At 38.2% G+C, this 12,529-nt stretch overlaps 1 protein-coding gene across 1 annotated transcript; it reads left to right on the top strand.

Annotated features, from left to right (window-relative positions):
• The first annotated feature begins 10,486 nt into the window (after positions 1 to 10,486).
• LOC131077590 (MFS-type transporter clz9-like) lies at positions 10,487 to 11,227 on the top strand. The gene has a single exon (XM_058015115.2). It carries the CDS (start codon positions 10,487 to 10,489, stop codon positions 11,225 to 11,227), a length of 741 nt encoding a protein of 246 aa, XP_057871098.2.
• The last annotated feature ends 1,302 nt before the right edge of the window (positions 11,228 to 12,529 follow it).

The raw sequence follows: 12,529 nt of genomic DNA, 5'->3' as shown, positions 1-12,529 counted from the left end.
CTTTTGTTTGCTCTGCAACTCACCTGATCATTGCGGGCGACACCCTAGCATCGAAATCGCCCAAGTGCTCAAGTTGCTCAAAGTTATCAATATTCGGCATCGCGTTTCTCGATGCCCGTTAATCATAAGAATGAGTTGTATGATCATACGGGGTCATGTTATGGCACTCTAAAAAAGCCTCTCTCGGTTTTGGTATAATCAGATTCAGTTGCTTGTGGCGACACTTTCTTGGTTGCGACAAAAAGCGTGAGATTGAGTTCAATGAAAAGTTGCACAATGCCCCATCTTTCAATCCATTTGTCATGGCACCAAACCATCAGCTCATACATGTTGGGGTGGCTAGGTTCACACTAGGAATTCCTACTTTTTTCTCTCTAACTCGCTCGATCGTTGTGGGCCACAACCTAGCAGCGAAATCGCCTAAGTGCTCAAGTTGCACAAAGTTGTCAATATTCGACATCGTGTTTCTCGGCGCCCGTTAATCATAAGAACAAGCTGTCTGATCCTGCGGAGTCATTTTATGACACTTTAAAAAAGCCTCTCTCGATTTTGGTAGATTCAGATCCAGTTGCTCGTGGTGACGTTTTCTTGGTTGCGACAAAAAGCGTCAGATGAGTTCAATGAAAAGTTGCACAATGCCCCATCTTTCAATCCACTCATCGTGACACCGAACCGTCAGCTTGTATGCATCGGGGTGGCCGGGTTTATGCTAGGAATGCCTTCTTTTTTCTCTCCAACTTTCTCGATCATTGCGGGCCACACCCTAGCAGCAAAATCGCCTAAGTGTTGAAGTTGCTCAAAGTTGTGAATATTCGACATCGTGTTTATCGGTTCCCGTTAATCATAAGAATGAGTCGTTAGATCCTATGGGGTCATGTTATGGCACTCTAAAAAAGCCTCTTTCGGTTTCGGCAGACTCGGATCCAGTTGCTCTTGGTGACACTTTCTCGGTTGCGACAAAAAGCATCAGATGAGTTCAATGAAAAGTTGCACAATGGCCCATGTTTCAATCCACTTGTCGTGGCACTGAACTATTAGCTCATACGTGTCAGGGTGGTCAGGTTTACACTAGGAATACCTTCTTTTTGCTCTCTAACTCGCCCGATCGTTGCAGGCCACATCCTAGCAGCGAAATTGCCTAAGTGCTCAAGTTGCTCAAAGTTGTCAATATTCGGCATCACGTTTCTCGATGCTCGTTAATCATAAGAGTGAGTCATCTAATCCTATAGGGTCATGTTATGGCACTCTAAAAAATCCTCTCTCGGTTTTGGTAGACTCGGATCTAGTTGCTCATGGCGACACTTTCTCGGTTGCAACAAAAAGCGTCAGATGAGTTCAATGAAAAGTTGCACAACGTCCCATCTTTCAATCCGCTCATTGTGGCATTGAACCATCAACTCATACACGTCGGGGTGGCCGGGCTTACGCTAGGAATTCCTTCTTTTTGTTGTCCATCTCACCTGATCGTTGCGGGCCACACCCTAGCAGCGAAATCGCCTAAGTGCTCAAGTTGCTCAAAGTTGTCAATATTCGACATCGCATTTCTCGGTGCCTATTAATCATAAGATCATGCCATCTAATCCTATGGGGTCATGTTATGGCACTCTAAAAAAGCCTCTTTCGGTTTTGGGAGACTCGGATCCAGTTGCTCTTGGCGACACTTTTTCGGTTGCGACAAAAAGCATCAGATGAGTTTAATGAAAAGTTGCACAATACCCCATGTTTCAATCCACTTGTTGCAGCACTGAACTATTAGCTCATACGTGTTAGGGTGGTCAAGTTTACACTAGGAATACCTTCTTTTTGCTCTCCAACTCGCCCGATCATTGCAGGCCACATCCTAGCAATGAAATTGCCTAAGTGCTCAAGTTGCTCAAAGTTGTCAATATTCGGCATCACGTTTCTTGGCGCTCGTTAATCATAAGAGTGATTCATCTGATCCTATAGGGTCGTGTTATGGCACTCTAAAAAAGCCTCTCTCGATTTTGGTAGACTCGGATCCAGTAGCTCGTGGCGACACTTTCTCGGTTGTGACAAAAAGCGTCAGATGAGTTCAATGAAAAGTTGCACAACGCCCCATCATTCAATCCGCTTGTTGCAGCATTGAACCATCAACTCATACACGTCGGGGTGGTCAGGTTTACACTAGGAATTCCTTCTTTTTGTTGTCCATCTCACCCGATCATTGCGGGCCACACCCTAGCAGCGAAATCGCCTAAGTGCTCAAGTTGCTCAAAGTTGTCAATATTCGGCATCGCGTTTCTCAGTGCCTATTAATCATAAGATCATGTCATCTAATCATGCGGGGTCGTGTTATGACACTCTAAAAAATCCTCTCTCAATTTTGGTAGACTCGGATCCAGTTGCTCGTGGCGACACTTTCTCGGTTGCGACAAAAAGCGTCATATGAGTTCAATGAAAAGTTGCACAATGCCCCATCTTTCAATCCACTCATCGTGGCACCGAACCATTAGCTCGTATGCATTGGGGTGGTTGGGTTTATGCTAGGAATTCCTTCTTTTTGCTCTGCAACTCGCCTGATCGTTGTGGGCGACACCCTAGCAACGAAATTGCCTAAGTGCTCAAGTTGATCAAAGTTGTCAATATTTGGCATCGCGTTTCTCGGCGCTTGTTAATCATAAGAATGAGTCGTCTGATCCCACGGGGTCATGTTATGGCACTCTAAAAAATCCTCTCTCGGTTTCGGTAGACTCGAATCCAGTTGCTTGTGGCGACACTTTCTCGGTTGAGACAAAAAGTGTTAGCTGAGTTAAATGAAAAGTTGTACAATGCCCCATCTTTCAATCCGCTCGTCGCGACACCGAATCATCAGTTCGTACCCATCGGGGTGGTCGGGTTTACGCTAGGAATATCTTCTTTTTTCTCTCCAACTTGCTCGATTGTTGCGGGCCACACCCTAGCAATGAAATCGCCTAAGTGCATGCATTAGATGAATATAAGTTTATGGGCTATGCAATTTTTTTAGAATGGGTATTGGTACAATGGTGTCTTACATTATCTAATTTTGGTTCTTTCCATGTTTCCTTTATATAGTCTTATTTTGACTATAACTATTGAATTTGTGTTGATCTCCATAAGCTCGTGTCTTGGATTACAAACACATATTTAGGTTCAAAGCTTAAGTAACAATAAACTTTGTGCAGATATTCATGTAATCATTTGTACTGCAATTATGGATAACCATGATAAATGATTTGCATTAACCAAAAAACTACAAATCCATGCAACATTGTATACCGTTAAAACTATCAAATATATCCAATACAAACAAATAGGCTTGCCAAAATCCATATGGAATTAGAATTTCACATATTCATAAAACAAAACATATGTTCAAAATTGCTATAAAGGCATACAACATGATATCCAATAAAGTCAAAAAGGGGCTTGCCAAAAGCCATATGGACATAGAATGTCACATATTCGTAATACAAAACATATGTTCAAATTTGCCATATAGGCATACAACATGGTATCCAATAAAGTCAAATAGGAGCTTTCCAAAAGCCATATGGAGATAGAATGCCACATATTCATAATACAAAATAGGACCCTATTCTATTTATTTCCCTCTAGAGGAAGGAAACAAATCACGAGATATATTTTCTTATCGAGGGGATGGAGATGTATATGATGCAGGTGTCTTTCAAGTACGTCCACTCAACCTCCTCTCCAGATTTTTTTGTAACTCCACTTGATACAATGGAAAGAATGATGTTAGCATATACAAAAATTGAATTTTAGAATGACATATAAAAGAATAGTCACTTACCACATACAAATAATCATGATTTTCATCCACAACAGGTGCACGTTCATGATCTGGAGTGACAAGCCCCTCCTATAAGCATCACACTATAAATTAAACTAAATACAAGTATCGTTGAAATTTTCAATAACATATTATTAAGATAACAAATGCAATGCTAAATTTACTAAATTTACAAATGTCTCATACTTCTGTTAAAGCAGCTGAACTTGCTGCTGCTGCAGCAACACTACGCTCCATTGATGCGCAGACAACATGAGGAGTCTTTGATGTCAACATCTGAAAATTAAACAAAGTATATTGACTAATCGCCAAAACTATCTATATTATTTAATAACAACATTAAAGATAAATTGTTTACCTGGGTGAAAGATTGTCGATGAAATACACTACGAGGTGTTGATGTTGAAGCTCTAGCATCAAACTATTTGACATCCAAAATGAGTAAGTAGAAAATCATTTACATAAGGTTCAACTATCTACATATAATAATTATATTTCTTCACTCGTTGTATACCTGTGGAGTCAACAAAGTCGTGGAAAAGGGTGCTGCAGGAATGTTGCTAGTATTGTGAACACTTTGACCCTTATTTTTTATCGTAATAGTTTACTTATTTAGATATATTCTCAAATTTACATATAAGATTTAATAAAAAGAATGAAATGAACTTGTAATGAAATTCACCTGGGTATCAATGCCAAATGTTTTGTTCAGCAAGGATTCTGTCATGACAATGTTCTCTGTAGCAAACTTCGCTCGTGCACGTGCATTCTAAGAACTATAAGGATCATAAGTGCAAAGAGAACCACAAGATCGAAAAAAATGAGCTAGAACTCGATGCCTAGAAGAATCAACATCATCACTCGCATCACCCTCTACTAGAGGCCTATCATACTGTATAAGGGTCTGAGTGAGTGAGCTAATCGAGTCTAGAGTTTTGACCTCAATACTCTCCTTCACAATGGAAGGAATAATAACATGCTCCACCATAGGTCTGGCCAAGGGTCTTGGTGGGAGATTTGGATCATGCTGTGCACCCTCTCTATCATGAGAGGAACCCCCACCTCTACCTTGGAAATCTAGAAAATCAAAATAGTTTGGGATCTCATTAAGGACAAACTCACAGTACAATTTTCTCAAAAAGTATTGAGGTACCTCATGATTATTGCATGGGGGCTGATCAAATACCATCCACCACCTACCCCAAAAATTGTTCTTAATCCCTTCATGATGAAACCAATGAATAGGGAATCTCCTACATCCAGGGTGTAAAGATTGATTCGTTCGGGGGTCCATAAAAAGAGCACACAAGTCAAATTTATTAATTTTCTTTTTATTCATTGCTGCATATGATAATTTGTCAGCATAAAATTGCTTTTGTTCTTCCTTCTTAGTAGACCAAAAATTTATTTGCCCACTCATAGGTTGTATGTGAGATACAATAGATTGCAAAGAACTGTCAAGGTTTTTCTTATGGGAGTTTGTTCCAATAGGATCTTTTTGCCTTGTGATTAAACCTTCAAGCTCTTTTTGGCTATTTTCTATTTGGCCTAATAGGTTTTCTTGTGTACCTATGGGATGTCTAGGGATTGTAGGAGGTTCTTGATGTGCTTCTTCTTAAATATAGTCTTCATGAGTAGGTGATTGATGTGCTTCTTCTTCAATATGGTCTTCATGAGGAGGTGATTGAGTGTTTTCAACATTTTCTTGTCTAATCTCATTTCCTGATAATGAAAATAAATTTAAATCAATAAACCTAGTTTAATTTTCAAATTAATAAAAAAATGACAATAAAAAAATAAAAATGCATACCTCTTCGATCTCTTCGATGGCGTGGTGGCATTTTGATGAGAGATTGGCAACTTAGTGCCCAATATCAAGATTTTACAAAGGGCGAGCGCAAGAAAATGACATCCAAAATCGCCAAAACGCAGGTTTGGGAATCCAGAATGCATCCAAAATGCGGAGTAGGGGTTTTTTTAAGTTTTAAATGCGCATAAGGCGCTCGCCTTATAAGGCATGCGCTTTATGAGAATTTTTCATTTTTTTTGAAGTGTGGCACCTTTTTGGTACCACAACTTCATGCATATACCCATCGTGTGATGTAATTTTGTATATGTGAGTTGAGGGTTTAGTTGGCCTTATTGTCAAGGTTGATGAATTGTATACATAAGCGATATTGTCATGTAATTTAGAGATCGAGGTTATGTCTGCATTATTAGAGAGGTGTATGTGCAATCAAGGGATTCATCTTTCAGTGTTGTGATTAAGGAGAGATTGGTGTTGCTGAGTAGACAACTATGCTTAACCAGAACTATAATTTGAGCATTTGGAGATGCTATTATTTCATTTCATTTCTTCTAGATTGTAGTTCGAATCTTGTTGTAAGTCAAAGAGACTTCCCTGAGGGTTGTAGCCTTTCGGGTCATTATATTTGAGCAGTGAGCTCTAGGTAGTGTGCTTGAATGCATGTGCACCCCCCATTGTAATAGTTCACATACTACTGTAGAGTATCATCTGACAGTGGGTAGGTTCCCACCGTGGTTTTTCCCTTAACCGAGTTTTCCACATCCAAATCTTGGCGTTGTGTGTTGTGCTATTAATTTGCTTATCTTTCTTATTGCTACAGTTTATCAGATCTGTATTTGTGGTTAAGTTTGCCAATCCGGTGAAGACTGATTCACCACCCCTCTTAGTCTTCATTCATTGTTGCTCCCAACAATTGGTATCAGAGCTAGATCCTCTGAAAGAAGCTTAACCACTTGAGGAGATTCGTGATGGCAGCTGTAGGTGTTATGTTTAAGAAGGATAGTCTGAGGTTTGATGGAAGTAACTATGCTATATGGAAGAACTAGATGGAAGTGCACTTGAAATGTCTTAGAGAATATTACTGGAAGATTACAAAGAATGCCTATTCTTCTCCTCTGAATGGACCGGTTACTATTGATGAGATCAAGGAAGTTGAACATAATATTAGAGCTAAGGAAGCATTGCTTAGTGCCTTGATTGATTCTGAGATGACAAATGTAATGGGAACTTCAGACCAGACATTAGATCTAGGAGGAGCTTGAGGTCCTGTATGAAGGAGATAAACAAGTGAAAGTTGCTAAGTTACAAAGTTTGACAGGAAAGTATGAGATGCTAAAGATGGGAGAAGATGAGAACATACACTCTTTCATGGCTAAGGTGAATGATTTGGTCCTAGGAATCAAATGTGTCGGTGGAAACCTTAAAGAAGATGAAATTGTTGCTAAGGTGCTGAGATCTTTGCCTCTTTCTTATAAACATAAGGTTGTTGCTAGTGATGAAATCCAGAGTGTGACTACTATGACAAGAGATATGTTGGTTGGAAAGATTGTTGCTTTTGAATTGAGCAAGTTTGGAGACTCACATGGAAAATCTAAGACTGCATTTAGAGCATCAGTATCTGTATCTGAAAAATAGAAGTATGATCCTGATGAGTGCAGAATATCCAAATATGAAAGAGGGCCAAAGCAAAAAGGCGCATCACACCTAGGGCCAACCTGGGCATGTTCGGCCGAATTGAGTTCAATCGAACTCTTTTGGCGTCGCATGGCACCCAGGTGGCGCTGTGTCGCCCCTTTTGTTCAGTCGAACTCAGTTTGGCTGGACAAAGGTATTTATCAACCCAAAATTAGGTCGACCCCCCTCATTTGCACTGTGAGATGCTTGGGAGTTCGGCCGAACACAAGAAGAACTTAACTCCAACCCCCTTCTTGCCAAGTAGGTTTTTTTTTTGTAGTTATAATTTAAAAAATTAATTATTAATTATTTTAAATTTATTTATTTGTAGATATAATTTTAAATATTAATTTATTTATTGTTTTTTATTTGTTAGTGTAGGGGAAGAGTACCAATAGATAACATAGTTCCAATAATCGTCACCTTATTTCCATGTTGACCCCCCAAAACATAAATTTTTTTTGTCAGTACATAAGTATAAAATACCAGTAAATGTTTATTTTAACACCAATACATCTTCACAAATGAATTAGTAGTTGACAACCAAAAAGTAAAAAAAATAAAAAACTACTAGTACATTTCCTATTTTAATACAATACAACTCTCACAAATAACAAACATTTTTATTTTTAAAAAAACTTAATGTTTACATTTGCCACTTTATGCAAGTGGCTAAAAAGTAAAAATGTACTCCAATTAAAATTACATATGCACAACTATTGGTGCATTACATGACATAAAAACAATCAACTTTAGACTTCTTAGACACTTAAGTGTATATTCTTTCAAATATCACTTCACAACTTCACGCATTAAATGGATCTGCATTTGGTACCTGCATTTGCAACAATTGGTGTAGGACTCCCCAGTAACCAAGAATTTGCATAAAATCAAATTTAAAAACCAAGTTTCATTCAAAGCATAAAAGAAAACTGAACAATTTAAAGCAATGGAGGACTGCATATTTAATATGACATGACTAACTGTTTCCCACAAAAATTCAAATTTGAAAATAGCTAGCTACTACAATCGAATGCATTGCACATTCGAATTATATTATAAGACATAATTTTTCATGTCACTTTCATTACAATCCAATTCATTGCATATTCCTGAGCTCTACAAATACCCTCTACACATTCCTTATTCAAGGGCGCACATTCAGGTTGGTACACACAGAATAACTAAATTCCCTTTGCAGTCAACGTTAAATGCTATAAATCTTTCAATTGAAATTATACTGTTTTCAATAAACCAACATTTCTTTCAATATAGTCACTGTAAATAATATTAACAACCATATTGGATGTCCAATGATGGTTTAGCTCCTTTGTAGCTGCATTATGCTTTGTCTATTGATGATTTCTTTGTATGAGGTTTACAGTTTCATTTCAATGCTCTCTTACAATTTATAAATTCTGAAATCCTCACAGAGAATGGCAAAGCAATTGAATATCTCTTCATTTTCTTTGAAACCCCTTCATTATTTATCATTTCATGTTATGGGTGCACTGTTAAATGGTGTCTCTATGTTTATAATGCCAAAATAATTACAGAGAATGCAAAAAAATTTGATTATTGTTCATAATTATTTGAAACCCCTTCATTATTAATCATTACAATAATGTGTATGCCTAGTACTATTACTTACAGTGACTATATATTGGCTATAAGGTTGTTGTCCACACACACACACACACATAAATGTGTGTGTGTTATTGTCAACATATAACAACCTTCTCACATACATGTTATGGGCCACTTGGCACGAATTACCGCCAACTACATTGCCCTAAAAACTTTGGGAAATGAAGATTTTTTGAGGCATTTTCATTATTTGCTTTGCCTTCAATTTGTTAATAAACTCACTGTGAATAATATTATAAGGCATACAATATATTACTTCCAATAAATTTCATATGATAAATACAACAACATCATTCAATCATTAGTCATTTGAGAAATGAATTTGCATCTTAATACTTTATCAACAATATCCAGTTTTTAATCACATCACAGTTACATCTTTCACTCATGCATCTCGTGCTTCTAGTTTCTCTCCTTGTTGTATAATGTTTCAAGTTTTTTACCTATGTGTGTGTGTGTGTATATATATATATATATGTATATACACACACAACACCATTTTATTTTTTTGAAACACGTTCAATGATGTAATTGTTCACTATCTAATATAATATTAGCAATATCCAACTTTCAATCACATCATAGTTACATACTTAACTCATGTATGGCTATTTCGAGTTCTCTGGCTATATGGTTATTGTCTATATTATCAGACATACAAAAATAGAGACACATGACCATTTTATTTTGTTCAAAGATGTTCAATGATGGATTTGTACTCATTGGTACCTACATAAATTGATTTGTTTTTCATTATTTATCTCAATGGCATTGAGGGTTTCATTTCAATGATTTGTCTTTGTATATTTATATTTATATAGGCACACATAGTTGCATTTTATCGTTGGTACCTTATCATTGCAAGTTCACTGAACATAATGGCACAAGGTAGAAAGGGAAACAAATGTGTTAGATGTCAAATAGTTAGAGTCACTTGTGGGGTGCACTTCCCTGATGAAGATAGTTTTGTCCAAAATGAAGACCCAATGACTCTTGTTGTAAATGACCTTTCAACTAACAATGCAACTAATGTGGAAACTACTGTTGTACATGACCATTCTACTACAACTTGTAATCCTATTCTAGAAACACCACAAGTACAGGTGGCCTCAAAGGTTTCCAAACCATAATGGAGCATATCTAACATGAAAGAAGCAATATCATGCATAGAAGACAATCACATGTCTCTTAGAGGCACATCAATCAAGTATGGTATCCCCATTGCCTCTTTGAGGGCATGGCTGATGGGAACCACAAACACGACTGTGAGGGGTCCATGCACCATTTTATCAGCAGAGGAGGAGGATGAAGTTGTCCAATGGTGCAAAGACATGGCTGAAATTGGTCATAGTCTCCAAATCAATCAACTTCAATCAACCGTTGCCCAAATTACTGAGAATAGGAATAATCCATTCAAAAATGGGATGTCAGGGAGGTCATGGTGGGTAGGTTTTAGATGAAGGTACCCTAATCTGACGATGAGAGTAGTAGAAGGAGTGGACTCCGATAGGGCTATTATTCTTCGACCTTGTATTTTTGCCTCTTTCTATGACAACTTGAAGGTAATGTACAACCTCAATCACTATAGTAGCAGTCAGAATTGGAATTGTGATGAGACTGGTGTGCAAGCTGGGAGGAATTATGGAATGAGGGTGATAGCCAAATTGGGCCAGAGGTGTGTACCGCACCTAATTTACAAGAGTAGAGAGTGGATTACTATTCTGGCATGTGTTAGTGCATGCGGTTTCAGAATTCCTGGATTTTATTTGTTCAAATATAAGAGGCATATTCGAAACTACATTACAAACCTTGAGCTAGGAGAATGCATGGCAGTCCAAGAACATGCATGGATGAAAAAGGAGGTGTTCTTAAATTGGTTGGAACATTTTGCATGTTCAGTCCCTGGTGGAGTTTCACCCTCACGTAGGGCCCTAATGATCTTCGATGGTCATGGCAGCCATGTAGACTTCAAGATAATTGAAGAAGCAAGGCAGATAGGTATAGCTTTGGTAACCCTTCCTGCTCATACATGCCACAAAATGCAGCCACTTGATGTTTCTGCATTCTCACCTTTCAAGAATTATTTCAAAAAGAAGAGGACTATATGGATGTCGAAGTACCCACAAATTAAAATTGGAAGGGAAGAGATGGCAACTCTTGCGAGCAAGGCCTTTTCCCAAGAATTGGCACCGACTAATATAATCAGTGGCTTCCATAGGGAAGGGATTTGGCCACTTAACCGATCTGCAGTACAAAATGATATGGGGCCAAGTGAGGCATTTGAGGTTACATTTGATATACAATGAACTGTTGGAACAAAACATGATGCCATTTCAAGGGATGAAGAACCAGAGTATATGGCAATGAAATCTTGCTTGCAGTTGGCTGGTTATAATGAGGAAGACATTCAAGATTTTGTAAAACCTCATAGCGGAACACAAGAAACAGTTGAGGGTACAAGTTTGACACCACAAACTACCGAACTATGTCTTCCCTCACAAACCAGCCAGCCAAATGACGGTTTGGAAAGTACATCAGTAGACATGTCTTTTCCAACACAAGTTGACATACTAGACTGGACCCAAGAAGTAGCCAACTGTGATGATGTAACCCTTTCCATGCCAAGTTTGCCAGAAATTGATCTAGCGGATGTGATACATTACTTCACCAATGAAATCAACTAGGAGCAACAACATGGTGCTGATTGTGAAGATGAATCTGAGTTTTTGCCATGTGCACAAGAGGATGGGCAACAAGTGCCAAGGAAAATCACCAAATTCTTAAGACTTCTAGTGTAGAGAATGAATCAATCTTCACGTGGAGGTAGGAAAGGGGTGCTACTTCATAGTAGCCAGTCACAGATTTTGACATTTGATGAGTACGTTCAAAGGGAAAAAGATAAAGAGGCTGAAAGAAAAAGAGATGAGGAATTGGCAGAATGAAAGAAAGAATAGATGAGACAGAGGAAGGAACAACGTGAAGCATAAGCGATAGAAAAGGAGGCTATGAGGGTGAAAAAATAGGCCAAAAAATTGCAGGAGTCTCAAGACAAGTTCATTGAAAGACAAGAGAAGGCAAAGAAATATGCAAAAGCAAAGCTTGAGAAGGTGAGGATGAAAGCTGAAAAGGCAGCCAAGCATGCAAAGAGAACGAAAGATGTGGCCACAGTCGCAGAACCTCTACCCATCTGACACCCAATTCTCATGAAAATGATGAACCTCTTGTCCCCAGCCTTTGCAGCTATTAATACTATGCAATTTGGGACTGCACCTAGATCCTTAGACACCATGCAACTTACTTTAGGTGTAAACCAGGCATTGCTTGCTGAAATTGCAAGTTGCTTACAAACCCCTCCCAGTTAAGAAAATATCATTGCTGGGCTAGAGCCTAGTAGGCCACAATCTATTAGGGTTGGATTTGTGACACCTCCTCCATTTAATACCCATATGGAGAATTGATCGAGTCTATGATCAATTATATTTTGTGAGCCCTCTGAAAAGGAGATTTTGAGTTTTGATATAACTGTGATGTGATTATAGAATGACATACTACCATATTTTGTAATGTTTTAAGAACTCTGTTGTTTTCAGATGTCTCAGATGGATATT

This window comes from Cryptomeria japonica, unplaced genomic scaffold, assembly GCF_030272615.1.
Source record: "Cryptomeria japonica unplaced genomic scaffold, Sugi_1.0 HiC_scaffold_158, whole genome shotgun sequence".
NCBI classification, from domain to species: domain Eukaryota; kingdom Viridiplantae; phylum Streptophyta; class Pinopsida; order Cupressales; family Cupressaceae; genus Cryptomeria; species Cryptomeria japonica.
This window is presented reverse-complemented; position numbering and strand designations above follow the sequence as displayed.